The sequence below is a fragment of the Lissotriton helveticus genome, chromosome 6, assembly GCF_964261635.1.
Source record: "Lissotriton helveticus chromosome 6, aLisHel1.1, whole genome shotgun sequence".
Taxonomy (NCBI): Eukaryota; Metazoa; Chordata; class Amphibia; order Caudata; family Salamandridae; genus Lissotriton; species Lissotriton helveticus.
In genome coordinates, this window is record NC_136067.1 from 1835455208 (window position 1) to 1835483190 (window position 27983).

General features: G+C 45.9%; 1 protein-coding gene across 2 annotated transcripts in view; it reads right to left on the minus strand.

The window, feature by feature from the left end:
- INTS7 (integrator complex subunit 7) overlaps window positions 1-27983 on the minus strand; it is a 303638-nt gene that overhangs the window by 181405 nt on the left and 94250 nt on the right. For both annotated transcript variants that reach the window (XM_078649744.1, XM_078649742.1), the window contains exons 2-4: window positions 23220-23349; window positions 22737-22883; window positions 1961-2098 (exon numbers count right to left, since the gene is read on the minus strand). In XM_078649744.1, the coding sequence (XP_078505870.1) occupies window positions 1961-2097 (137 nt within the window). In that variant the 5' untranslated portion in view covers window position 2098; window positions 22737-22883; window positions 23220-23349. The remainder of the gene's footprint in view (window positions 1-1960; window positions 2099-22736; window positions 22884-23219; window positions 23350-27983) is intronic.

Sequence of the window (27983 nt, forward strand, 5' to 3'; positions counted from 1 at the left end):
CCTCAAAGCTTCTGAAATTTTTCGGATTTGGGGGCGTGTTTTGCTGTCCTGAGTGACGGACGACGTCACGAGCTAAAGAACAGCAAAAATGACGCCCCCAAATCCGAAAAAGACGGGGCTTGTTTGGAGTGACTCACTTCTCTTCCAATGGCTGGCCTCTGTTAAGGAAGCCAGCCAATGGAAGCGAATGGAGCTGAGAGGCGGGTCTAAACTGCCCTACTAACTGACATTAATTCTCCGGACCGGAAGCTGCTTCGCAGCTTATAGGTCCGGAGACCTAAGAAGGCAGCACAGAGAAAGGCACGGGGGTTTATTCTAACAGCAGAAAAATATAATTCTGGTAACTTTCGCATCTTTCTAAGTCTCACTGTACATTTTTTGTGATTATTAATAATAAGTCATTACAGAACAGTAAATTAACTGCCCCAAAATTGGGATCATGAGCATAAAGCAAATAACACCACTATTCCTCAAAAAGAGAATGCATGGCACACATTTTAACATGTCAAACTTAAATAAGGTCTCCAGAAAATCGAGTATGCTATACTACTTTTCATAAATCAAAATTAAAAAGAAGCAATATACGGAAAAAGGAGACCCTAATTATGTCAAATCCATTCATTCTGTTACACTTGGATAGTAACATAGAATATATTTCTGTACAATTCTTAACATTGATGGACATTACAAAGAAGCCTCCTCACTCGTGGCTGTAAATCCCTGACTGACTTGTATAGCTGACACCAACAGTTTAACTCTTCAAAAAACATGAATCAAATCTAATAACACCTAGGTCGTGGTAACAGCCAAGACACCAACACTTAATAATTATAAAAGACTACAGACGAACAGAGGAATCCTCGATATGCTCATAATTCTATCATTATAAACTCTAATTTCAATCACAGAATCCAGCAATGACAAAAACAAAATCATTATCATTTCAACTGTTACAGCGGTGTCTAAGTTTGACTAATAACACACTTATTCAGCTGCTCAACTCTAAGCTAACTCTTGTATTCAATGTGTGTTTCCAATTCTGTACAGTCCTACCACTCTGCTAAGGGCCACACAAAATACTTTCAATAAATAATAAGAATACAAATTGTGCAGTTCAAACGAAACAGAATCACCAACAAGATTTTCTTCCAGGTTTGTCAGCAGGGTCCTGTTTAATTAGCTTCCCTCCTCTGCAAGGACGAACATATAGGAAGAACAGTGGCTTGTTGCTACCACTTCGAGCTCCATCCTTCCCTATAGTCGTACTCAAAGAAAAGCAAGCACCACAGACTTTACCATCTGGTTTTTAAGCTAACAGTCACTGCAGCAGATTTATTGCTAAATGGTGAAAACTTAATAAACCCATCAACGTTGAATAGGAGGTAATTTAACCCAAGTAGCCCAAAGAAATATACAAGCACATTTTTAGAAAATGGACTAATATCATGTTAAAATCAGACTATCATTTTTGAAGGGACCAGATTAAATATGTAATTTCCACCTCTACCTGTTGGTCCTGAAGAACGCTTTTTTAGTTCTAAACTGTGCTACCAATGACCCCCTGTTTACGACCAGGAGCACGCAATGGAGCAGATGATTGGTTCCATTTGGCTATGAAAGCTCCATCTAGTTCAACTTCTCCAAGATCACCACAACTCTTCAAACTGTGAAAAGTGCAGCACACGTCAACCCACTAATGGTAGCCAGTGCACAAACTTTCTGATACGGAACGCAGGAGCCACATTCAGTGCCTCGTCTTCGGTGATCTAATATGTTCCAGGGCCTTACTGGGTCAAAAGTAATCATGATTCGATGGCATCAAGCATGTCTAATATCACCAGCAGGATTAATTCTCTTTTTTTCAGATGTCTTTAAAAAAGCCAAAAGCAATAATGAAATAGGGCTGACACTCATGGCTTATCAGGAAGAGAACATGTTCCCAAAATTGTTAAGCTCTTACTTTGACTGAGCAGAGAAGTTGGCAGCTGCAAATATAGCCGCTTCAATCTCCACATTATCGTGTGAATCCAGGCTCTGACGAATACTGTGATGAGCATTCTTTCTTTCTGGGATAATAGACGCCATACTCCCCAGCATTCTGTAAAAAATAAAAAAAGAACAATGAAATGCTGTTTAGTACCAGTGATTCAAACATTAACAAGGGCAGTAGCCGGGTACCATTGAATAAAGCATGAAAACTGCAGGACAGAGAGGTGAAGGCATCAAAGGCCACGTGTAAAGAGAACACATTCCTTGATCCCTTCAAGAAACAACTAGATCTGTATTTTTGTGGTGTAATTGGCATTTTTAAAGCATATCCCTGGCATTTGTATGTCCTGATATTGGTCTGGGCTGTCTGGAATGGTGTTTTGTCCCAATACCGTTTATTTCACGGATATGTCATGATTATAACTTATCATTGTGTCTTTCCTATTGAAAATTAAATACTTTCAGTCTTGAAGGAGTGTGTATTTACTTTTGTGAATTCCCTTTGGTAAAGTGGGTCACCACTGTGTATAACTACCCTACAGTGGTTTAAGCGTGTGAACCATAAAACTTTACTGTATGGTTTCTTGTTCCACAGGGTGATGGTTGCCTACTGCTTGACCCCTTGGGCGCGGCCGCGATTCTGCGCCTGTGCGGACGTTTTTAAAAGGGGCCGGGTTCATGACGGCCCCCAGCCGTCATCAGCACACGAGCACCGTGATGCATGACGGCTGGGGGCCGACATCAGCATGGAAGGGGTTAATGGGTTGAGTTAGGTTCTTTCATTAGGAAGCCTGAGACAGCCCGGTGTTGAGAGGTTGTCGTGTGGTCTGTGTAATGTATTCTGTTGGAACTGTTACTGCTATATTGGTTTGCAGGGGATTGTCTTGTGATGTGTGGCCATCACACATGAAAATTACTTCTAGGAGAATAACAAGCACAGTAAAAGCCAATTAGCCTCACTTTTTCGTGTTTGCTAATGCTTTGATGATGCTTTCCAGTATCGGCAAAAAGGGAAAAAAATATGTTTAGCTGACACTTAGCAGCACCTGTCTACAAAAAGCATTTGCAATGCTATAGGTCTTGCATTTACGAGAGTTTAAGATACAGGCATTGTAAATTACAATACCTTTTATGTAACTGTTTTGATAATTAACACATAAATAAAAGGCATGGTCATTTACAATGCCAAAAGCTCAAACTCTTGGGAATGAGAGACCTATTTTATTTCAAAGAAGCAGACGCCATTGTCCGGAGCAGCTTGGAAAGTGAAAGCACGTATGACCCGCTGAATGTTGCAGGAAACCATGTCGTGCCTGAAGTAGGAGAAAATGGTTTACAGAAAAAATAGTGCTTACAGACTAAATAAGACATACCATGTAACAACAGAAGGAAAAAGGATAGTCCTCATGGGAGGTTACAAATGAAGACAAAGCGGTACTAAGGAGGGACTAACAAGCCTATTAATGATTCAGAAGCCAGCATTTACAAAGGACAATGACACAAGCCAATGACAAATATGGCGGAGAGTGGGCAGTGCTTCAAGTCCATACTTGAATATAGCATGCCTCGCAGAGCAGCGCATGCGCTGCTCAGGCTCGACCTAAAAATTAATAGATAAACAAGCATTTACAATGCAATAGGTCTCGGGTTAATTAAGTTTGAGCTATTGGCATTTGTTAATATTGCAACACCAATTGCACCAAAAGTCTATAAATTGTAGGCCATAAAAAAATGTGTACACTGAAAGCTTCCTTTCCCCCAAAATTAGCATTTGATATGGGGGGCAACAGCTCGAACTAGAAGAAAGGAGGACTACAATGCGCTACAAGGAAACTTTTTTGGCAGGCTAAACAGCAAGTAGTCATGTGGCCAGTGTCACAGAATATGTAGAAATGGTATCACTAACAGATGCCCGTGGGGACTCTTCATGTGCCTTTTCTCAGAAAAGCAGAAGGTGCATAGATTACAAACACTTCTGCCTTAATTAAATAAACAAGAAAGCACGTACATGGCAAACACAGATGCAACCTTAGTCACAGCACAAATTGATGGGCAACTGTCATCATCAAGTAACTCAGTGCGACTGACTAACAGGCCCCAGGATCCTAGTTGTGTTTGTGTTACCTGGTAGGGCCTGGCGAATTTTGACTCATAACTAGCTTTAACAAGTTTGAACTATTGACATTGTAAATAACAATGCTTTTTATTTTTGTTTTCAAAATACAAATAAAAGGCGTTGTCATTTACAATGCCAATAGCTTATGCTAGTGTAAATGCGAGACCTATAGCATTGCAATGATAATGGAATGCCAGGTTCCCGGAGCCAAAGGTCACCGCAAACCTGTGAGCACCAATCCTCTCGTGGTTCTACTCTTTCTTATCCATTATAACACATGGTTTGCGGCACCCCTTTCTGTAATAGCAGGTGAAATAATTTTTTGCAAAACCATGTGTAATTTTGATGTTACATTTTTGAATGCTAGCTTCAACTATTGCAATCGGCGTTAATACAGGTTTAACTTTCTGCAGTGCAAATATTCTTTTCAAGCAAGGAAGACGATGGAAACATAAATATTAGCAATGACTCCCATCAGCGAGGACCATGTAGTGGTTTTCAAACGGGTCTGACCGGCACCATAGTGTCTCACCTCAGGACACATAATGGAATTAGTGCGTCTGAAAAACGCTGAATACGAAGTAGCACAGTGAGAAGACACTGCTGTGTAGCAGTTCAGAATAAATGTGATCATGATAGTGTGGCGCCCTAAGGAGTCTAAAAATATATTTTTATGAGGCAGCATGTCACGAAGCCTCTGGAGTCAGCGTGGAACGGGGCGGGGACCTTAATTGTTGTTCCTTTCCGCCCCGTCCTCAGGAACCCTACGGTCCCTTTAACGCAGCTTGGATCTCCCCGGTGGAGGCGGTCTCCGCTCCTCTGACGTCGGGCGCTCCCGACCTATCAATAACCGTGGGGGCGAATAAAGAGGAGTTCCCGGAACAACACAGGGCGAAAGCCGGAGAAGGGAATCGGGAGCTGAACGCCGTTCAAGACGCCTTTCCAGGACGAGAAGCAGACGCCTTTCCAGGACGAGAAGCAGACGCCTTTCCAGGACGAGAAGTAGACGAAGGGAACACGCCTGGAGGCCACCGTCACCACGAGCCGCCCTGCCACACTTCTGGGAATGTGTGGCTGGACAAGGTACGGGGCCGTTCAAGGGGATTGTTTGCTTCACAGGGTGGGAACCGATAAGGGAGGACTGAGGGAGGACCCGGTACCCCCACTGTGTGTCTCACTCCCAGTAACGCTGTTTCCTTGTGAAAAAAAACCGCAGTGAAAACGATAATCATGTTTGGTGTTGGGCCCCGGTGACTCCTCACTCCCCCTTTCCCGCCCTCCTTCTCAGTGAAGCACTCGGACGTGACAGTAATGGTCGGTTTGTGTTTTCCTTGTTTATCATGACGCCGAGATTGCGGACCCAAGTTAAGAAGTCCCGGACCAAGTGAAAGAAACTTGAGGACCTCGCTTCTTGATCTTCGTTGTGTATTCAGAGACTGAATGAACAAGCTGTTTCTTTTCGTTGATCGTGAATTAAACAACGATCCACTCACTACGAACGACTATTGGCCATTATTGTCCTCCTTAAGACCCTCTCCCTTACAAGTGGTGTGCCAGATAGGAGCTGAGGGAGCGAGCCACCACCCGATACAGGATGGAAGCAGTCATCCAACAGATGAAAGAGGGACAAGAGAAACTAGAATGGGCAGTCGGACAAACTGCCACACAAGCAGAGGCGGACCGTACAACCTTTACTCAGGCCATGCAAAATCAATCTGAAAGCCAGCTCCGGTTGGCCGAGGGGCAGACACAACTTCTGACTGTTTTAGGACAGGGCAGGCCAACCGCACCCCCTCCTGGTACCGTGGTCCCCCTACAAAAGTTTGCTCCAGGGGACGAACCCTTGGTCTTCTTCCTAAATTTCGAGAGAGCGGCCAGGGCGAGTGCATGGCCGGGAGACAGATGGCCGTTTTATCTTGCCCCCCTCTTGACTGGAGAAGCTCAAGCAGCGTACCAAATGGTGAATCGTGATGGTACTTGTGCATACGCTGTTGTCAAACAGTACATCCTAGACCGCCTAGGGGTGGACGAGGAAACACATCGGTTGCGTTTTCGCCAAGAACGGGGAGCCTAGGGGGACCTGCCTAAGACATTGTTCTATAAAATAAAGGAAGCCGCTGACCTTTGGCTTAAGCCACACGAAGCCAACATGGACGCAGTTATGGAGAAGATTTACCTCGAGCAATTTCTGGAGGCCCTGCCTTATGGTACTCAGCGTTGGCTGAAACAACACGCAGGCCTTACGCTCGAACACGCCATAGAAATGGCCACTTGTTATACTAGAGCACAGGGGCGTCCTCTGGTAAAGAACCCGAAAAACAACAAAAAATCATACCTACTACGAAGACAGACAAAAAACCAGTAAAGGGGCTACCAGAGGTTTTTCGTCCCCGTTTCCAGAGAGCGGAGATGCCCGTGAATTCAGGACCCCAATGTTACGATTGTGGTGAATGGGGCCATATAGCTCGCTTTTGCAGAAAAAAGAAAGAAAAGGAAGACGAGCCCATGGACGTGAGCTTTGCCCCTCGCTCCATTCTTTTTGCACAAGAAACAGGGAGAACCTTCTATGTAAGTGTGACCATCAATGGCTTTCTTGTGAGAGCCCTACTTGATTCAGGCTGTAAGCATTCCGTTGTAAAGCAGTCGTTAATTAAGGAGTCTGATCTAATCCCAGGCCACTCGGTTCACATCAGGTGTGTGCATGGGGATATTAGGGAATACCCCTTGGCTACCGTCACTCTCTATAGCGATTCAGGGAGGGGGACTGTGGTGAAAGTAGGGGTCTTATCCGAGCTCCCAGAACCAGTCATCATAGGGACCGACTACCCCTCTTTCCATTCCCTTATGTTAGAAGTGTTACAGCCCCTGGGGCCAACGTATAATAATCTTCTTTTACCGGAACCCTGGGCGAGAGATACCCATTTTCGCACCGCACAGTTAAATGACGCCAGCCTCACTAATGCATGGAACAAAGCCCGTGAAGATCAGAACCCCATTACCCAGGTTTATCCCACGTTTATAGAGAAAAACGGTCTGCTCTATAGACTGGCTAAGGCTGATGCGACTCCCCAGTTGTTGGTGCCCATAAGCTTTAGAGAGCAAATACTGTTTTTTGCACATGCCCATCTTTTAGCTGGTCATTCAGGGGCAGAAAAAACAGGACAGGCCATACTGCAGCATTTCTTTTGGCCAGGGGTGTATGCCCAGATACAAAAATACTGTCAAGAATGCAGGATATGTCAAAAGCGAAATCCCTACGTACCTCCCCCTGTACCTTTGAACCCTTTACCTATTATAGGCACTCCATTTGACCGCCTCGGTATGGACCTTATCGGTCCTTTGCCCAAGTCCGGTAGAGGACACCAATACGCGCTTGTGTTGGTGGATTATGCCACCCGCTATCCGGAGGTGTTTCCCCCTCCGGGTAACCACCTCTGCGGCAATAGCCCAAAGATTAGTGGAAGTGTTCTCCCGAATGGTATTCCCTAGGGAGATCGTTACCGATCAAGGGACTCCTTTTGTGTCCCGCTTTATGAAGCAAGTATGTGCCCAACTGAGAATAAAACACATAAAATGTTGTAGTCTATCATAGACTAATGTTCTGATTTGTTACCTTTGCCTCAACTTGTAAAGCGCTCTGATATCCTTCGGGATCAAGTTCGCGCTATATAAAACTTTATAAATAAATAAATAAAAATAAAGACGTCTGTCTACCATCCCCAGACAGATGGCTTGGTTGAGCGTTACAACGGCTCCCTAAAGCTCACCCTAAAGAAACTATTGTCTGGGGATGGTAAAAACTGGGACCAGCTACTACCGCTAGCCCTTTTTGTCTTACGTAGCCAGACTCAGGCCAGCCTAGGGACTTCCCCATTCAAGCTGCTTTTCGGTCGTAAACCTAGAACCCTGTTAGAGATTACGAAAGATAGCTGGGAAAGGGAAGGGGCCCAAGAAGCGGAAGCACTGTTGGACTATACGCGTCAGCTACAGACTCGTCTTCACAAGCTAAGAACTCTAGCCCATGACCATCTAGCCGTGGGCCAGGCCAAGCAAAAGACCTTCTACGATCGAGGAAAAAAAATGGAGGGAACTGAATGTAGGGGACTGGGCTCTGGTCCCGCTACCCATCTCCACACACAAGATGCGGAAAGAATGGCAGGGACCATTCAAGATCCTTAAAAGGATAGGGCATACCACTTATTTGATACAGGTATCCGGACAAAATTTTTTTTTTATCATATCAATCTATTGAAGAAATGGTTAGGGAAGCCCCCTCAATCGGTCTCCACGGTCGCCTCCGCTTCTCCCTCTCCTCATACTGTATGCGATACCCCCATTAATCAGAACCTCTCCCTGAGACCAAAAGACGAGGTTCTTTCTCTCCTTCTTTGCCACAAGAGCATATTTTCTGACCAACCAGGAAAAACACACCTAGCCGAACACACCATTCCTACACCCCCTGGCGTTGTGGTGAAACAAAAACCGCACCGAATCCCAGAAGCTAGACGTCCGGCTTTTCAGAATGAAGTTGAGAACATGTTACGCTCGGGTGTAATCGTACCGTCGCGTAGCAACTGGTGTTCGCCAGTAGTTCTTGTGCCAAAACCGGATGGCAGCATCCGGTTTTGCATAGACTTCCGAGCGGTGAACCGGGTGTCCAAACAGGATGCCTACCCGCTCCCCAGGGTGGATGAGCTGTTGGAACGCCTTGGTGAGGCCCGATATATCACCACCATTGACCTCACCAAGGGGTATTGGCAAATACCTTTGGCCCCTTCAGATAGGGAAAAGACTGCCTTCTCTACCCCCTCTGGCCATTACCACTTCACCGTCCTCCCCTTTGGGTTACATGGAGCGCCAGCAACCTTTCAAAGGGCTATGGATACCCTGCTGTCCCCTCACCTACAGTACGCGTCAGCATACCTCGAAGACATTGTCGTCTTTAGCAAGACATGGGAAGACCATCTCTCTCACCTGGACAACATTCTTTCCAGCCTATACAAAGCAAACCTCCATATCAATGCTAAGAAGTCCAGGGTTGCCTATGAGTCGGTCAATTATCTTGGTTATGTTCTGGGGAATGGTCTGATACAACCCCAGACCAAGAAAGTGGAAGCAATACAAGCCGTGCCTTACCCTACCACCAAACGCGAACTGAGAGCCTTTCTTGGGTTGGTTGGGTACTATCGTAGGATTATCCCACAGTTCGCAGATCTCGCAGGACCCCTAACGAACCTCCTACGGAAGACCTACTCTTCTGCTAAATTGCCTGTCCCGTCCCCGACGGAAACAGCTGCCTTTCGGGCCTTACAGGACGCTATCACCTTCTCCCCTGTATGGATTTCCCCGGACTTCTGCAAACCGTTTCATCTGCAGACCGACGCATCTGGGGTTGGGATTGGTGCAGTTCTGTCCCAACTTGACGAGAATGGGCAGGAGAAGCCTGTTTTGTTCATCAGTAGGAAACTGTTTCCCCGCAAACAGGCCTATTCTACCATAGAAAAGGAGTGTTTGGCTGTTCGGTGGGGGGTGGAAAAACTGCGATATTATCTGGAGGGTCGTCCTTTCGTTTTGTACAGGGACCATGCTCCCCTCACCTGGCTCCAGCGCAATCGGGGACGTAATGAGCGTATTCTGCACTGGTTCTTGGCCCTGCAGCCCTTTCAGATCGAGGTCCGTCACCGGAAGGGAGCTGATCAGGGGAATGTGGACTTTCTCTCCCGCTTTCCTATTCCCCCCGATCGTGGAAATCCTGGGGGTGGGTTGTGTCACGAAGCCTCTGGAGTCAGCGTGGAACGGGGCGGGGACCTTAATTGTTGGTTCTTTCCGTCCCGTCCTCCGGAACCCTACGGTCCCTTTAACGCAGCTTGGATCTCCCCGGTGGAGGCGGTCTCCGCTCCTCTGACGTCGGGCGCTCCCGACCTATCAACAACCGTGGGGGCGGATAAAGAGGAGTTCCCGGAACAACACAGGGCGAAAGCCGGAGAAGGGAATCGGGAGCTGAACGCCGTTCAAGACGCCTTTCCAGGACGAGAAGCAGATGCCTTTCCAGAACGAGAAGCAGACGCCTTTCCAGGACGAGAAGTAGACAAAGGGAACACGCCTGGAGGGCACCGTCACCACGAGCCGCCCTGCCACACTTCTGGGAATGTGTGGCTGGACAAGGTACGGGCTTTGAGGGGATTGTTTGCTTCATAGGGTGGGAACCGATAAGGGAGGACCCGGTACCCCCACTGTGTGTCTCACTCCCAGTAACGCTGTTTCCTTGTGAAAAAAAACCGCAGTGAAAACGATAATCATGTTTGGTGTCGGGCCCCGGTGACTCCTCACTCCCCCTTTCCCGCCCTCCTTCTCAGTGAAGCACTCGGACGTGACAGTAATGGTCGGTTTGTGTTTTCCTTGTTTTTCATGACGCCGAGATTGCGGACCCAAGTTAAGAAGTCCCGGACCAAGTGAAAGAAACTTGAGGACCTCGCTTCTTGATCTTCGTTGTGTATTCAGAGACTGAATGAACAAGCTGTTTCTTTTCGTTGATCGTGAATTAAAAAACGATCCACTCACTACGAACGACTATTGGCCATTATTGTCCTCCTTAAGACCCTCTCCCTTACACAGCATTATAAACGTATATCTCACTGTAGGCGAGGCAGTGAGAGCAGCAATTACGTGGCCAGCCTCCGCTTACGGTCAACTTGGATTTACGGCCCGACTTTTTAACTGGTGTACAGTTTCAGGCGTGAGTTAAAAAAACAAACCCATGTGATTCAGTGGGGGGGGGTTGGGTAGGTGAAGGAGGCCCCCCTCCATTACTGTGGTGCAAGAAGCAGGGAGCTGCGCAAGATTGCACCTCTCAGTGAGCAGACATAGAATGTAAATACATAAAAAGAACCGGACTCTTAAGTCTAAATTTAACCGGAGCCGACACCCCCCCCCACCCTCGATCCACACGTGCAGGAATGGACAAAGGACAAAATAAATGCGTGCAGCTACAATACTAAGATGAGGCTGCGGCGGCCGGCTCTAGGATTATTAATAAAATGTTACCTACGATGCGGTGCCTCCTGAAGCGGCCACCATGGGTGAAGTTGAATTAACACGTCACGCTGATGAGGTGAAGCGCACGAATGTGCGCGAAAAGCTGTTCAAAACAAGGAAACTGAAAGAAATAAAGCCTGCCTGTTTATCAGCGCCGCGCGCCTCTCTGCAGACTCCCCCTGCATTCCAGAGAGGCGCGCGTCCCGATCCGTTCTGCAATGCCATGCTGTGGAGACAAGACCTGGCCGCGGGCACAACGTTATCCTATGGGGAAACGCTGCGTGCGGCCAGGTCTTGTCTCACTTCGTCGTCTTCAGACTGCTGAGACGCCGAATATAGTTCTCTGGCGAGAACGCACTTTCAGCGCGTTTCTAGCCGAGACCTAAAAAGGAACCAAACGTATTTGTTAAGATCTGCAGATTATGTAGCAGATGGTGTATTGTGTGGTAAATGTGGCCAATACATAATTATGCAAAAAAAAAGCTGTGGCTTTCATAGAGAAGGTGTTGTTGGGTGCATTATTTTTCTTGGAAATGGCATCAGAATGCCCATTTTCGACCAGATTCACATTAGCACGTTTATCTATGCCAATTCAACATGGTTATTCACAAACTTTAATATGAACTCAACATTAAAGACTCATGCATAAATTACACCAGGTTACTGTATTTTCACGAGTACATCTCACAGGATTTGTAGGCGTTGTGAGGTGTGATATCTAAAAACTGTGGATTTGCGGGCCTTTAAAAGTCTTTTCTGGGTAGTTTCCAACCCTGAAAATGCAAGGAGGTAAGTGGTAGGGCCAATCCCACAATTGTTGGCGAGGTATTTTCCCACATGTTTAAATGCACAGGTATCTAACACCCAACATCCGTCTTGTACTCTGCACTTTTGCATATTTTTACGTATGGGAGTGCTCCAGTCGAAGCAACCGAGGTGCACTTGTTTGTGAATTCTACAAATGTTAGATACATCCTTTGGCCATAAGAGGAAAAAAACAGGCTTCCCTTGTAAACCAACCTCATCCCACCAGCGTCTGGTGTTGAAGTTTGATCTCGTGGTCAAGAGACAGACTGCGCTATTTGTGAAATGCGAAGACGGATTCAAAATTAACGTTTTTAAACGCCAACAGAATCTACTTTAAAAGTGTAAGGCGGAGGTGGCGGAGCGTGTGTTTTGGCGGATGTCACAGGGTTGCCGCGAGGACGCCAAGCACGCAGCTATCCACCCGTACATTGAAAGAACTCCACGCACCCTCCACCACCCGCACGGGCCAGAGATACATGTAATGGAGAAGCATCCATGGAGGAGGACAGAGCGGACCAATGGCGAGAGCCAGTCCAAGGGACCAGCATAGAGAGCAAGAAAGAGCAGCGAAGAGCGCAGGAAGGGTCTTGGCGAAGATGGGCCAGAGTCCATGAGTAGCGGGTAGTCTGTATTCCCGGCAGGTCACAGTCCTCCCTTAAGCTCCAAGTGAATGCCAGGCTGGACCCAGCATACTCACCCCAGCATTCCATCACCACATACTCTGTGCCACACTCGCCTTCCCAAGCACGGGCTCACAAGCAGGGAAAGCCACACATACGAGGTGAACTGGAATATGTCACTCATTGGGTCTCTGGCACTCTAGAACTAAGCATAAGAATACAGGCATGATGGCACAGCGAGGTAATTATTCATGGTGGAGATATGTAGGTCACAGGTTTGAACTCCAGCAAGATCGAATTGGCCTTCCAATGTTTTGAGACTGGTAAAAGGAGGTCTTTTAAAAAAAATAAACTATGAAGTATGAGGTTGTGAGATGGAAAAAGCACCACAGAACAACACACTGGAGAGATCCATTTTCGGTGGTGTTAAAGTATGTGCCACAAGTCAAACACATTATTTAAAAGAAGAGCTGTTGTGATACTGAAATCAGAACACAAAACACTTGGAAGATCATTACAGGACTAGGGTACCGACTCGGTAATTATTATATATTTTTTTAATTGTATAAGGGGGGCGGAGTAGAAATATGCTGAATCCCAGGTATGGGAGGTTTGGGTGGGGCCCTCCTAACAGCCAAAATAAAATTGATTAAAAAGAAGGATTTTGTTCTGCAGGTACCATGGTACTCTTGTGGGGCTCAGCGGGACCCTCCCATGAGCTACCGAGGTACTTTCACAGAAGTCGCGTTCAAGCGTTCATCCATGGCACCACAGTACCGCGCAAGCTTCTCTGTTGGAAGCTTGTACCACACCATGGTGGTGAAGCTTAAGCACTGGTACCACAAAAGAAAAAACAAATTACATTTGGGTTGTGGGTCCATGGTGCGGTTGGCTATCTGCAGCGGTGTTGGGTCCTCACTGCAGCCAACCCCCCACTGCACACGGCCTACTTTAGAAATTTAAAGGAGACCTTTTAGAAAAGGGCTGCTGATTACTTCTGTTAACAGAGCACTGCAGGTTTAGTGGGTGGTCAGTGTGTGGGTGGGGGTTCTGCAGTTTCTAGGCATGGCCTTTCCTTTTGTGCGTCTGATTATTGCTACAGGAAGCTGATTGACAGCCAGATGCAAGATCTCACACTTCATTGCACCCAGGCTGTGGGTGCTCCACATAGAAGAAAGTCTTAGAGCTACCTGCCCTGAGAAGCATTACTTTACATAAATTAAAACAAACTCTGTTGTACTGCATCCCACCTGGATTACCATTTTGAAAGGGGAAGAGCATCTAAAGCTCATACATTTAAAGTGCAACATTCTTGTTTTGTATTTTCGTTCCATCTGATTTATGAGAAAATGAAACCATATTTATTTTAAAGGTATTTACCCTCAGGTGATGACTGTGTTTGTGCGTGCACTGTGTTCGCATGGCCTACAATTATACTGCAACACATGCAGATAATGTTTCTTTGTGCAGTTTTGAAAGCAATCATAATAAGCTGCTAAAATATTCCAAAACTCCCAGCATGAAAACTGACAGACTTCAAACTTCCAATTATCGACTCTCCTTTCTCTTTCAAATGATTCTCTCCTCCTTTTCCATCTGCTGCCCACCTCCTCTCTCCCAGCACTGCCTACTCTTAAGTCACGTGCATGTTTGCCTTGATCCTTATTATTTCATATCTACAGATTTCCCACACCTCATTTCAAAGATCACAACCTCTCCTTTAAAAGTCATACCTCTGCAACCAAACAATACCTAATCACATGTAATTCATCAATTAATACTGCCAACCAGTGCTTGAATTCACATCTCGCCCGCTTCTACTACAGACTGCGCTTAACGCCTATTAATGTAATCTACCACATAATAACTGGAGTAAAAGCATGAAATATTTTCCTTAACGGCACAAGACTAAACCCAATAACCAACAATGAGCCAAAAAACAAAAAACAAGCATTGGAAATGCAATAGGTCTCGCAATAACGCGAGTCTGAACTATTAGCATTGTAAATGATAATGCCCTTTAATTTTGCGTTCTGGTTTTTGGAACATAAATAAAAGGCTTTGTCATTTACAAGGCCTATAGCTTAAATTTGCGTTAAAACGAGACCTATTGCATTGCAATGGTGGTGGTGCTGCTGAGTTTTCTCTGAATCTGCAATCTGAATCTGCACTCTGAATCTGCACCCACAATCTGCACCCACAATCTGCACCCACAATCTGCACTCTGAATCTGCACCCACAATCTGCACCCACAATCTGCACCCACAATCTGCACCCACAATCTGCAATCTGAATCTGCAATCTGAATCTGCAATCTGAATCTGCACCCACAATCTGCAATCTGAATCTGCAATCTGAATCTGCAATCTGAATCTGCAATCTGAATCTGCACCCACAATCTGCAATCTGAATCTGCACCCACAATATGCACCCACAATCTGCACCCTGAATCTGCACCCTGAATCTGCACCCTGAATCTGCACCCTGAATCTGCACCCACAATCTGCACCCACAATCTGCACCCACAATCTGCACCCACAATCTGCACCCACAATCTGCACCCACAATCTGCACCCACAATGTGTGAGTGGCGTTGCGTGTGTGAGTGAGTGGCGTTGCGTGTGTGAGTGAGTGAGTGGCGTTGCGTGTGTGAGTGAGTGAGTGGCGTTGCGTGTGTGAGTGAGTGGCGTTGCGTGTGTGAGTGAGTGGCGTTGCGTGGGTGAGTGGCGTTGCGTGGGTGAGTGGCGTTGCGTGGGTGAGTGGCGTTGCGTGGGTGAGTGGCGTTGCGTGGGTGAGTGGCGTTGCGTGGGTGAGTGGCGTTGCGTGGGTGAGTGGCGTTGCGTGGGTGAGTGGCGTTGCGTGGGTGAGTGGCGTTGCGTGGGTGAGTGGCGTTGCGTCGGTGAGTGGCGTTGCGTCGGTGAGTGGCGTTGCGTGGATGAGTGGGGTTGCGTGGATGAGTGGGGTTGCGTGGATGAGTGGGGTTGCGTGGATGAGTGGGGTTGCGTGGATGAGTGGGGTTGCGTGGATGAGTTGCGTTGCGTGGATGAGTTGCGTTGCGTGTGTGAGTGGTGTTGCTTGGGTGAGTGGCGTTGCGTGGGTGAGTGTGGTGTTGCGTGGATGATAGTGGGCTTGCGTGGGTGTGAGTGGCGTTGCGTGTCTGTAAGTGTTGCTGTGTGGGTGAAAGTGGCACAGAGCCTTTGATGTGGCCTGGCGCAGGAGAAATGCTGCTGCTGCTAATTAAATACAAGAGCGGCCGGGAAGCGGCCGGGAAACACAAGTACGGCCGGCCACATAATTAGGGGAGGAGAAGCCGCACAGCACACGCTGGGAGAAGCCCTTTGATGTGCTGTGAGGCCGCGATGCGCGCTCTGTGCTGGGGGAGGGCCATTAGCCTGAACTCGCGGCAAGATCAAACGAAGGGTGGGAGGGACATTGAGGAACAGATGCCATGAAAGTGTATGGGCCAAAAGCGCGTGCCTGTGGCCACGTGCACTCGAAGAAAACGCCACGAAAAAATGCGGTGGTTTGACAATCAGTTCGAGCACTTGAATTCTCGCCATTTCCCATTCCTTCGGAATGGTAAAGGACGAGACCTAACAAACTAACTTGGAGATCTGGAGCAGTGTGCTGCCTGACAAAGCACAACAATGAGTCATCAGGAGTTCCAACTTCTATATAAATGCAACTACAATACAATATATAACACAAATACAATATATAACACACATTAATAACATATCACTCAACAGTAGCCAGTCAATTGAAGTCTATACAGACGCATTAATTCCTTATACTGCTTGACACACTTACAGTCAAACAAGACAAAACTGCTAAGGGCCATGTCCATGAGCCAGTAATCTACCAGTCCACAGCAATAAACCACCCATCACCAACTGAACAGGTATAGAATAACTTAGGAGATCTCTCACGTGCCACTGGCCAATGGAGGACTATAATGTGGTTTTACACTGTGGGTCCCAACAATATCTTTTGACATTTCGCAATGGCGAACAGATGTGGGGTGATAGTAACAAAGTCCATCTCAGCAGATCTCTGCCTTCTCCCCACCCTACACCTGCTCTGACCCATAAACTTTAAACAAAATATCTGAGAATGGGCATCCCAGTGCAGTACCCATGTAAGTGGACTATGAAAATATGAATTACCATAAAGGGGCCTGTAGAGCTTACCAAAGCTGCAAATTTACAGAAAACCCATAAACAGCACACCGATCCCTCACGTCTTCATCCATAACACTATAACTGTCTCTACGTTGCCGTCACGCACCACATTGAAACACTGTCCACACAGGGTCAAAACAAAAATAACACCCTTCCAACCACACGCTCTACAAGGTCTAGAGAGCCATGTAGGCAAGCGATTCAGCGCCCTACATAGGGATTGTAAACCTATGTACAAGTTGCAATAGAATACAATACCACGTCATCCCGAGTAATTTACAGGTCAAACGGAGGGAAAAGAAACTCCATTTAAGGCAAAAGAGAGGGAGTCTGGAAACCATGCCTGGAGTAAGGGACATACTCGGTGCAATATGAGATGTTCTGTTGTATGTTACATTTTAGTGAGCATAAAAGCAAACTTACAGAGCATGCTAGTGTGTAGAATACCACATAGAAAATAACTATATACCCGTGTCTTCACGAGCTCTGTTGAATATTCTTTCATCTACATTCAAAGTGTTTCTCAATTTGCAGCTTGGGTTATTTTTTTAAACTGATTATATACCATTTATTTTTTTCTCTCTCTACATTGCATGTTACAAGGCATGCACTCGTTTATAGAACACTAAGGTGTACTCGGTGATAGGTTACATTTTAAGCATTCACGTCACTTCTCACCTTCTGGTCAACACGCAAAAAACTAGTTTTTAAAACTGATCACTATATACCATATAATTTCCTTTCTCTACATTGCATGTTACAAGGCATGCACTTGTTTTTAGAACACCTAGGTGTACTAGGCGATAGCTTACATTTTAAGCATTCCATTTTTCGTCACTTCTCACCTTCTGTCAACACGCAAAAAACTCACTCAAAACGTGCGAAGGGGAAGGTGTTAACACGCAACAAACCGATACCAATTCTCGAACCAGTAAGAATGCCAAGTAGGTGAATGCGCCTGCTGCAAGGCTCAATGTGAAACCTGGGTTCAAATCCTAGGAGGGAAAATCGGGCTTTCATCTGACAATTTAAGCCAATTTGCTTGGATGTGCAATAAAAAAAACACGTGATACTAAACAGTTCAGTCTGCTTCCGATTGGGCCATAAAAATAAATTTTAAAAAGCAACATCATATTAACTTTTATTTTTATAGTTATTGTTAACATAATATTTCCCCTTCACAGTGCTGTAAACACCAAGTGTTAGTATTACTCACTTTAACAGTACTCAAGTAGTCCGCTTCGGAAGGATGAAAGGCTGAGCTGGTTATTCAAACTTCCAACTCACGGCTATCTCGTGAAACATGATGAACGAGTCAATGCCTAACTCGCTCAACTATGCATGTATGGGTAATACAGCACTTAAGTGTGGTGGGTGATAAACTGTGAGAGATGGAATCGCTGTGCATCAGAAGCATTTAGGAAGGAAATCAACATTGTAGACATTATGTTGTATTTGTTTACCTGTTTGCTTGACTCTTTTTCACAGCACACGTACACTGCATATGTTTTATTACTTGTAGGCAGAGGGAGCTTAAGTGATCAGCTAAAAATATCAGGAGTCTGGTCACGTGCCGAACCCGCCATCTGAAGTCACGTCTTCAAGTTCCACTTCATATGGAGGCTGGGTTACAAGACGCTTTAAGTAGTAATTTATTTTATCGCTCTTGGTAGGATCTAGAGCTGTGTCGACAGCAAAAACCCGAGTGTGATGGCGCATGATTTTCTCCATCTGCTCAAATAAAACGTGCCTGACTGCAGACACATTTAAAGCTCTCTAGCCAAGGACGCACTGCCCTCTCCTTCGCTCACGCTCCCCGGATGGCCCTCACCCCATCTGCAAAGTGCTGCAGTGACATTATGTCACAGTTGTGCACGATCACACTTTGCGCCTGCCCCCTTTCCTCCTCGTCACTTCGACCTGAACGGGCGCCTATATGCAACGACAGACAAGCACCTACCTCTCAGTGCCCTCACTGCGTTGCGAAACTTCTGGATGCCGGCCAGGAAGAGAGCAGTGATCGGCACGCGGCGGGGGCGCTGGCGCCGTGAGCGTGCGCGCGACTGAATCCGCGCGTGGCCAGCACTTGTCGCTCCCTCTACCATTAGGATTGCTGGGCGCGTGCCCAGCTCTTGTCTCCTTTTGTCGGCTTTGGCGGCTGACATGATCACAATTGGTTCTCTGCCGAGAACGCGCGTCGCGCGTCTCTAGGCCGAGACCTAAAAATAAACCCACAGGACCATGATGCATACATGTCATCATGCATGGGGTCAGATGCTATGTTGGCTCCAGCATGATGATGCATGCATGCATCACTGCATATGCCCATGCATACCTCATGATGCAGCACCCATTTTGCTTTTTTTAATTTTCCACTCCAAGATGGCAGACAAGTTTCTTGACCTCAGTTGCGCTCTCAGGGCAGCAGAAGGTTTCGTGGAATGACACTTCCAGATCCTCGTTTTTTGCTTTGATAAGTTCAAGGACCTTTTCAAGTGGCAAAAGTTGTTCGCTGGTCATAGCGTGTGCGTCATTCACGTTAGATACTCTAGCTTTGACGTGGTCTATTATGTTCTCGTGTTGGTCTACACTTTCTTTCATGATGCTCAGATGGCTGGCCATGAGATCTAGCTTGGCATCTACTGCTCGTAGGCTAGACTTGGCGTCTACCATGATTTTTTTAAGGTCTTCGTCATGCCCTGTGGCCCCCCTGGATGTATCAGAGTGTTCCTCCTGCAAGGGATCCTGATTTACCTGTAAAGAGTACCTTTTGCCTTCAAATGAAAGCTTTGACTGGTGTGTGTCTTGCTTACCCATTACGATGTCGGGTAGGGCTCAGGTTTATGGTCAGTATAAACAGTATAAGGAGATTTGGCTGGTGTGAAAGCTTCAGTGCAAGCAATCCAGTCTAGCCTGGCCGGGCGTAGAGGGCCTTTAGCGGTGGTCTCTTTCACCTGGATCACGTCATATTAGGCACGAGCAGAATAAGGGGTGAGGGTGGGGCACTGCAGAGGTCCAACCCCTGGGGTCCAGCAGGTGCACGGGCCACCAACAGGGTGCAGGGCCACCCCTGACAGTTCAAGGGCCGCCGATTGCCACACCAGCGCCCAGGTCAGCAGGCACCGCCTCTCAAGTGGCTCTCCCCAGGAGTAGGTCCAGAGGGAGACCAGATTGATGCGATGGGTCAGGCCCATTAACCAAGAGTAGGTCTGGTGTTGCAGTTCATGGAAATGGCCCGCCACTCCCAAGGCCACTGCACGAACAGGCCTAACAGCACCGCGCAGAGTGCCAGGATGAGCCAAAAAGTGGGCACAGTTAGTGGCAGGACCAGGATCAGTAGGCAGCAGCTAGGGCACGCAGCGGTGTAAGGAAGTCCCCTGTTGGCGGCAAGAGGAACCTGCTTCACAGTCAAGGCGCATCACTTTGTAATCACAGAAGCTAGGCTGGGGCCTACCTCCAGCAATAATGCTCAGGGTATGGGTGGCAAGTAATTCAGGCAGCTCAGTCTAAATCAGTGACCCTTTATAGCAGAGCTGGCAGCATTTTCGCAGCAGCGCCGCCGCCTGCACCTCAGCTATGGCTGCAAGCGGGCACGGGCTGCAATGCTGGCAATTTCAGGCCCCTCAGGCGCAAAGCTGGCAATTCAGCCCTCAACCCCACTGACAGTAATGAGGGCAATAACTCACCGCTGCAGCACAAGCCTCAGCCCCTTCAAGTAGTCCTCTCTGCTACACAGCTCAGTGGGTTCCTCAACAGTGCAAGTAAGTCTCACGATCTCGACCCCTCGCTTCGGCCATCCTCGCAGGTCGGCCACCGCCAGAGGCATTCACCAGCAGGATTTTTCGCTCACAGTTCCTCTGTTCAGCAAGAGCGGGTCCCAGCCAGGGGGAACCATGCAGCACCACTGCAGGGACGAATGGACCATGCATACTCAGTAGGCCGGCCGCTCCCCGGGAAGCAAAGGCCACAATGAGGCCAGCCGCCCCACAGCTGCCCCGCTGGAGCCCGCAAACAACATGCAATGGACCCCCAGAGCCTAAGCCAACCAGATGGAGGGCAGAGTAAGTTGAATGAGCCCGTAGGTAATGGCTAGTTGCCTGATATTTATTTCGGCCGGCCGAGCCTCTTTACAAAGCTGCCATCTTGCTACCTGGCTACTGTCAGCCCCTTCCCTTCACAGCATTTTTCACTACACTATCTGTTTGAAATCCATCTTCATCTATTGAGCAATTCACATAAAATGGTTTTCACAACTGCAGACAAACTTTTGAATCTGTAGGTACTCAAACTTCCAGACCTTGAACCATCAATCTCAAGCTGCCTCTGGTGAGCAGCCCTTGCTTCTCCAAAGATACAATATTACATAAATCTTAAACTAGAACTTCAATTGAATCTAACACTTTTCCAATATCTCGGTATCTATGCTTCCACTGCTCCAGATCTAAACCCCACACATCAAGTAAATCATTGCACATTCCTCACATATTCACTAGCTACACCATTTATCTGTAATTTACAAACATGTTTAATCCCAAATTGGATTACTAATTTGGTCACTAAAGTACTGGATTAGCCACAAGAACTGCTAAGATCATCCTTTTCTACTATCAACCTACAATGAGTGGTACAGATTTATTACAAAACATGGTTATTACAACGGATCCTACCATGGCACATCACAACTCCTGTGCTTGCAAGCAGGCATAAGCAGCTCACCAGCTGAACACATTTTCTGGTTCAACAATATGTGTCATATTAATTTTGACAGTAGCTATTTATAAATTGCCTAAAGATACTTGAAATACAGATGATATTATACAGCTCAGGAGAACGAAAGTAGACTTGGCCCTTCTGGGATGTGAAAGTGTCGCCTGCATGTCTGTTCTCCTGCTCCACCAGGTGAGCAACACTGCCAGAAAATCTAATACAAAACTCAAAGCATAAGCATATAGCTCACATCCTCACTGATGACCTAACTCCCTCAGGTCCACACACACCTTAAATATCTTTACAATATCCAAGCAGCTAGCTAGGCATATGTGGTTGGCCAATTAATTTGTATGGCGTGGTCCAGTCCATTTTGATATTGCATTGGGTATGGTATCTAACCAATCCCTGTGGTGTATCCCCGGAGTAGCAGGATATGGTCCAATGTAGCATCCACCTACTGATATCTTGGTAATACCAAAAAGTCTATTTTGTGCTTTACTGCTTAAATAGTTATTGGATGGGTGGTTAGCAGAATCCACTGCTACCACATGTATATAGCTGGGCATAAGATAATCTTTTTGTAGAAAACCATTCAGTTATCAAAAGCACTTAAACAGAAGATCAAGCCAAAAGGAAGGGGTGATTTATATATATATCACACACACCCAAACATGTCTCAAGCATGCTACATCACTGGGTAGTGTGGGACTTGCAGGAGTACTAACCTTTAAGACACATTAAACAAAAAGCCCAACAGAATACATTTTACAGAAAAGCTCTTGTACATCCAACAAATCTCAGAGTTGCCAAATATCTACTTCTCATGAATTAGTTCTGTTGTTTCGTGAAGGAAGCAATATCAGGCATCCTTTAACAACCCGCAAAAAGCATATTACCAACCTAACAGTTATACAAGTAATTCGTAGAGCCCTCCATTCGTTATTTTGACACCAATATCATTCGCCCGTAGATCATTGCAGGTGTATGATAATAAAACCCACTAAAAGGATGTCCCAATTACATATTAACCCAATGATCAGCCTCCAACTAAGTAAAGCTCACCACACAATCGTATAGGTGAACACACCAGACATAACATTACAGTGAAGGAAATATTATTACAGTATTACTGTATGGATGGCACCAAGACAGCCAACAGTGCTGTGACATCATACAAACGGTGAATTGTTCACTACCCAAAATGCTAATATTCTGATGAACAGTAAGTCACTGATAATGATAGGCTAGATCGATAATAAGCACTGCCACTGCACCTACCGCAGAGTGATGGCTCTGGCCACAGGATCATTGCTGTGAATTACTGAAAAGACTCTTTTTACAAATTCATCAACATTCAAGATTTTCTCCAGGTGCTTCTCACTCTGCTGAGTGACTTTCAGCACACACAGTCGCAGGAAGTTGTTTCTAAGATAAAATGTGGAAAAATAGGTTACCCGTGATGTGAAACAAATCATCTGATGACTAGAGCATAAAAAATGGTGCACCAATTAATTACCTCTACTAGAATGCCAGATTCCTTCCAATATTAGTCAAAACAACTATTGGATGGGATATTGTGATTAAATAAGGAGATACAATTTCAAAAGTGAATGCTAAAAAGCTACCACCTCAACAATAGCCATTTAAAGTGTCTGCTGGTACTGAAAATGGCATAATCAATAAAACACAAATACATTGTAATCCTCTACATTACATACATAGACTTTCCAAAGCAAACCTGTATCAGAGAGAAAAACGTACCCAACTCTAAAAACATCAGCCAGCTTCAGGAACGCAGAGTTGATAAGGATAGGGAATGGATACTTCTGAAAGAGTCGAGGAAAGCGAACAACAGCTTCACACTGTTCGCCAAGCTTGCCAGACCTCAATCCTAAAGGAAAGATAGAATGCCCATTAAAAATTGGTTCAGATTTGATCAAGGTCTATAACTCACATTATGCAACACTCAACTTTGTGCTGGGGATATGTTTGTATAACTGATTCATCATGAGCATTTATATATAAATATTTGTATTTACAAATAGTACAAAAAAGGGTCAATGTATTTGAAAATAATATATTCAAGAGCTATTCTTACCATGATTCTATATTTTATAAGCATTTCGACTAAGGGAAATAAAACAAAAAAAGAAAGGGAAAAGGGTAGTCCAAGTGTTCTTGTTATGATAAATAAGTTATGAACAAATCTATATATATTCACCATTTGACCTAAAAAGAATTAACTTGCGTTTATGTGAAGGGCAAACCAGATCAGTTCAGATGATGGATCATATTAAACATTTTCACATCTATTACATTAATCTTAATCAGTGGACCTCAGGCATCCAAAAAACATAACGGTGGGGATTAGCATTCCAAGCCTACTACCATCACTGAGAGAAGGGCTTCAATCTTTGGCCTTAAGAGTCAGGTCTAAATAGAAAGCAACTTCTATATTTAACTCAAGTGCAAATAATACGTAAGGCTTTAGGACAACAGAGGTAAGCTACAGTATCCAGCACAGATACTGCAGCATAAAAATTGACTGACAGAACACCTATAGAAAAGGTCTCACACTACATACATCACGCCAAACTGATCTCCATCATGTCAGGTCCCATCTCCACCAATTGAAGAGTCCCACAAGGATCGATCATTTCACCGGGTGCTTTCAAAAGCTGCTTGACTCATTAGCCACATTTTTTATGTTTAAGATCCCATATGTTAAACAGATACAGATGGCACCTAGATATACCTCAAACTAAAAAAAAAAGTATCTGTGGAACTCATCACTTTGCAAACTGCATGAGGAAAATGTTGCACTGCAAGCAACCATTGCCCTGATGGTCCCCATTCTTCTTCTATTCCCCTGGCCAGATATTGCATTCTGAACTTACTGCCAGCACAAAAGTATTGCAACTTTGGTGCACTGCATGGCGTGGGTTTCAGACACTATGACACTTAGTAATTTCCCTACTGACTAATATAATAGAGACTCGAGTAAACCTCACCGTGAAAAATGCATTCCTCAATCTAATATAGTTATGAAGTCCTGGCTGTGGTCACATCACCAAACAAAACTGAAGGTGAAGAGAGAGAGAGGGTAAGTTTAACGGGGAATAGCAGGACACGCTTCCTAACCAAATGACTGAAGACACCTTATAATTGTAGTAATTCAGATAGACGTTGTCTGTGATAAAGTATCTTCTATTTATTGTTATCTTTCCTTCAATCACGGCAAGGAGCGGCGTCCCCTGGAGGCTCAGTATGCAACTGGCAACAGCTGATCGAACACCCAAGAACTAACGCTCCCCGCACGAGAAAGCACCTTAAAACATTCAAAATACATAACATCATAAGATACCGAAATGCTAATACATACATACTAAGCCACTACAATAATGCTACTTGATTATGGTACACCCCTCACTGGAACCCGTTCTGGTATCCCACCCAGAGTGTAGAAGAACGTGTGGTTTTGTTGATGTGGATTCTTGATTACAAGCATGTAGAACCCAAACAGTGTGATTTATTTCATTATTAAATTCACTCCTTGGTTGAAAAGCAACGCCAGCTAAAATTAGAGAGTGCGAGAACACCGTCCAACACCTCAGAATTGGAAACCTAGCATTGGTAAAGCCAATAGGTTTAGCTTTAATGTTCCAAACCATAGGCATTCATAAATGCTGGTTGCATGCTTTGCATGAACAAACGCTTTAAGCTCATTATAGCCAGCCCAACTGGCTTTGCCGCCACTTAGAAACAAGCATTTTCAATGCAATGGTTTCGCCTTTGGAAAAGTTAGAGCTATTGGCATTGTAAATGTCAAATTTTGAATTTATGTGTTTGTTTTGAGAATAGCAAAATAGATGGCATTGTCATTTACATTGCCATTAGCTTTAACTTTTCCAAAGGCGAAACCATTGCATTGAAAATGCTTGTTTTCTTTTTGACTGGGATTTCATGCACGGGAGTTGCCGTGAGTAAAGAGGAAGGGCACTGCACGGGGGAGGAGACAGATGGACTTCTAATAAGTACATGATTTGTCTGGCTGGAGTCACTTGATGGGAGAACTTGAACAGTAGCCTCAACAGTAGGGCCAGCTGAAACCCTTTCTACTGACAAACGTCGCTCTGCAACCTGAATCTCCGTATCAATGGCCTTGGCGTCCCGTAGGAGGAAGCAATCGAGTGTAGAATTTAGCGATGTTTTTTAAGTGACTGCTTTCCCCCTCATTGATTTCAATTTAGCTGCCATTCCAAGTAGAGGTGAAATACAAAAATAATCAGCCTGCCCCTTGTTGTACAACAAATTTTGAAATCAGTTTGATAACCGGATCCAAGAACCAAGAGACCGGGCCGGGCCCAGCCCAGCCCGTGAGCGTGTGTCTCGCGCCGCTTGGGCGAGGCAGCAATTTTGAGCGCAATGGAGGGCGCCTCCCCCTCAGCTGTGGTGGTGGGAAGGCACATATTGCACCCTGGGACTTGTAGTCCAACAAGGGTGTGTGATAGTCCAGTGAGAAGAAGGTTGGTGCAGGATGTTGCACTCGGGGATCAGCTCCCACCAGGGTGAGTTTCGGGTGATTCTAATCCTGCCATAACACTTGTATGATAGTGGTATCAACATTATCCCCGTTTGTAACACCGCATTGCTATGCCAGCGGCCACTCTGCTGCTTTACAATATAACTCCAAAGTAAAGAAAATAACTATTTACACATCAATGATAATATTCCAAAATCTAAGGCCATTACTGCCATACTCATCAGTAAGTTTAGCATCATTTCCATGACGGCTTCTAAATTTCTCCAGTATATAAAAGGAGTATTTCCAGTCTGTATCAACATTGCCTTGACATATTACACTACATTTCCATACAGACCTGCGCTGCAAACAGTATAAAAAGGACTACTGCCCCCCTACTGTTCAAATAGACAAGAGCATGCCCCTATCCATCTGGCGCTTCACTTACAGTGGTACTGCAGAAAGAGGCATAGGCTACTGCTTGTCCTACTATGGATTGTGCTAGTTTCTTTAACGAACAGACTCCCCAGATTAACCATCGCCCGTCCAAGCACCACACAGAGTTCCAACAGCCCAAACGCATGCTGACCGCATACTGCAGGGATCAACTCTGCAGGCGAAGAGCCCTCCGACATCAGGAACCTGCCCTCGCGCTGAGGCATCATCTCGGACTGAACCGGAGCCCGCAGAGACTACTCACAACACATCACGGGGTACGCCAACACGTCACAAACTACGCAAACACGTCACAAAGCAGTTGCTACGCGACAGTTCTATGACCTCCAAGGAACGCACTGTGCGTGCTACATCGCACGAGCGTAACAAAGGCCCCAGTGGTGGGGTGTGGTTCACCAGGCTAACCTATAATGGCGGAAGCCCCCTCAGCGCCTACTAGTACTAATGTGAGTGTGGGGGCCCTTTTATCATCTCTTGCAGGGGGGCACCCTCACGTTTTGTTACTTTATTGTTACAACGGTTACTTGTTAGCAAAGTCAGAGGATCAGCAGAGTGGGTGGATATTTTAAATCTGAGAACTGGTCGCATTAATGCTAAAATGTGGAGACTAATGTGAATTAAAACCCCAGACATATTTCATAGTGTTTCATGACCATTTCCTTAACATAGGCAAGAATGATGAAATGCGACGAGAAACATTCTCACATCTAATCGAAGTTGCGCCATTTAATACACAGCACAGTAAACAAAAGGCCGCGCTGTGTAAAAGGCATAGCGCAGATGTGCTATAGAAGTAGGCAGTGGGGTACGGTGTGCACTGGGGGAATAGAGAAGGGAAAGGGCCTGCCAGAAGGCCCAAGCAGGACTGTGTTTTAGGGGATGGTGGATGGGTCATTGGGGATTAGGTAGAGAGTAACGGAGTGAGAGGAGAACGAGAACAAGTCAGGTCCCGGGCCGGCCAGCCAATCACAGCTCGGCCCGGGGAATGACGTCACGGGGGTGTCCCGGGCCGGCAGCCAATGACAGCGCGGCCTAGGACAAAGGGGCGGGACTTTAAAAAAGTCCGAGAAACGCCTCCGAATCGCGTTTTCAGGGGAAAGCGTGATTGACAGCCTCTGTCTCCCAATGGCTAGCCTCCATTTATGCCAATGGGAGACAGAGGCAGAACCAAAGCCCCATATGTAGGATCATGAGATTTCGCCGTGGGCGGAGCAACTGCTACGCAGTTGCAACGCCCAGGGCGAAACCTAAAAAACACAGTAAAAAAGGATACATTTCGAAGCAGAAAGCATACACATTAAAAGAATTGAATGTGACAAAAACGTTGACGTTCAAGGGCTTGATTAAGAGTAGGCTCTGTCGGATGCAATTATTATCTCATCTAGGAAAAAAATCAAAACCAGTGTTTAGAATTTATTGATTTTTAATGTACAACCTGAGAGAAAGGGTTTTCAAGGCTTCCCTCCTACCCCTCCATACAATATACTTTCAACGTGAGAGAACCTAATGTTAAAAATTCAATCAGACAGACTAGTCTAAGAGAACAG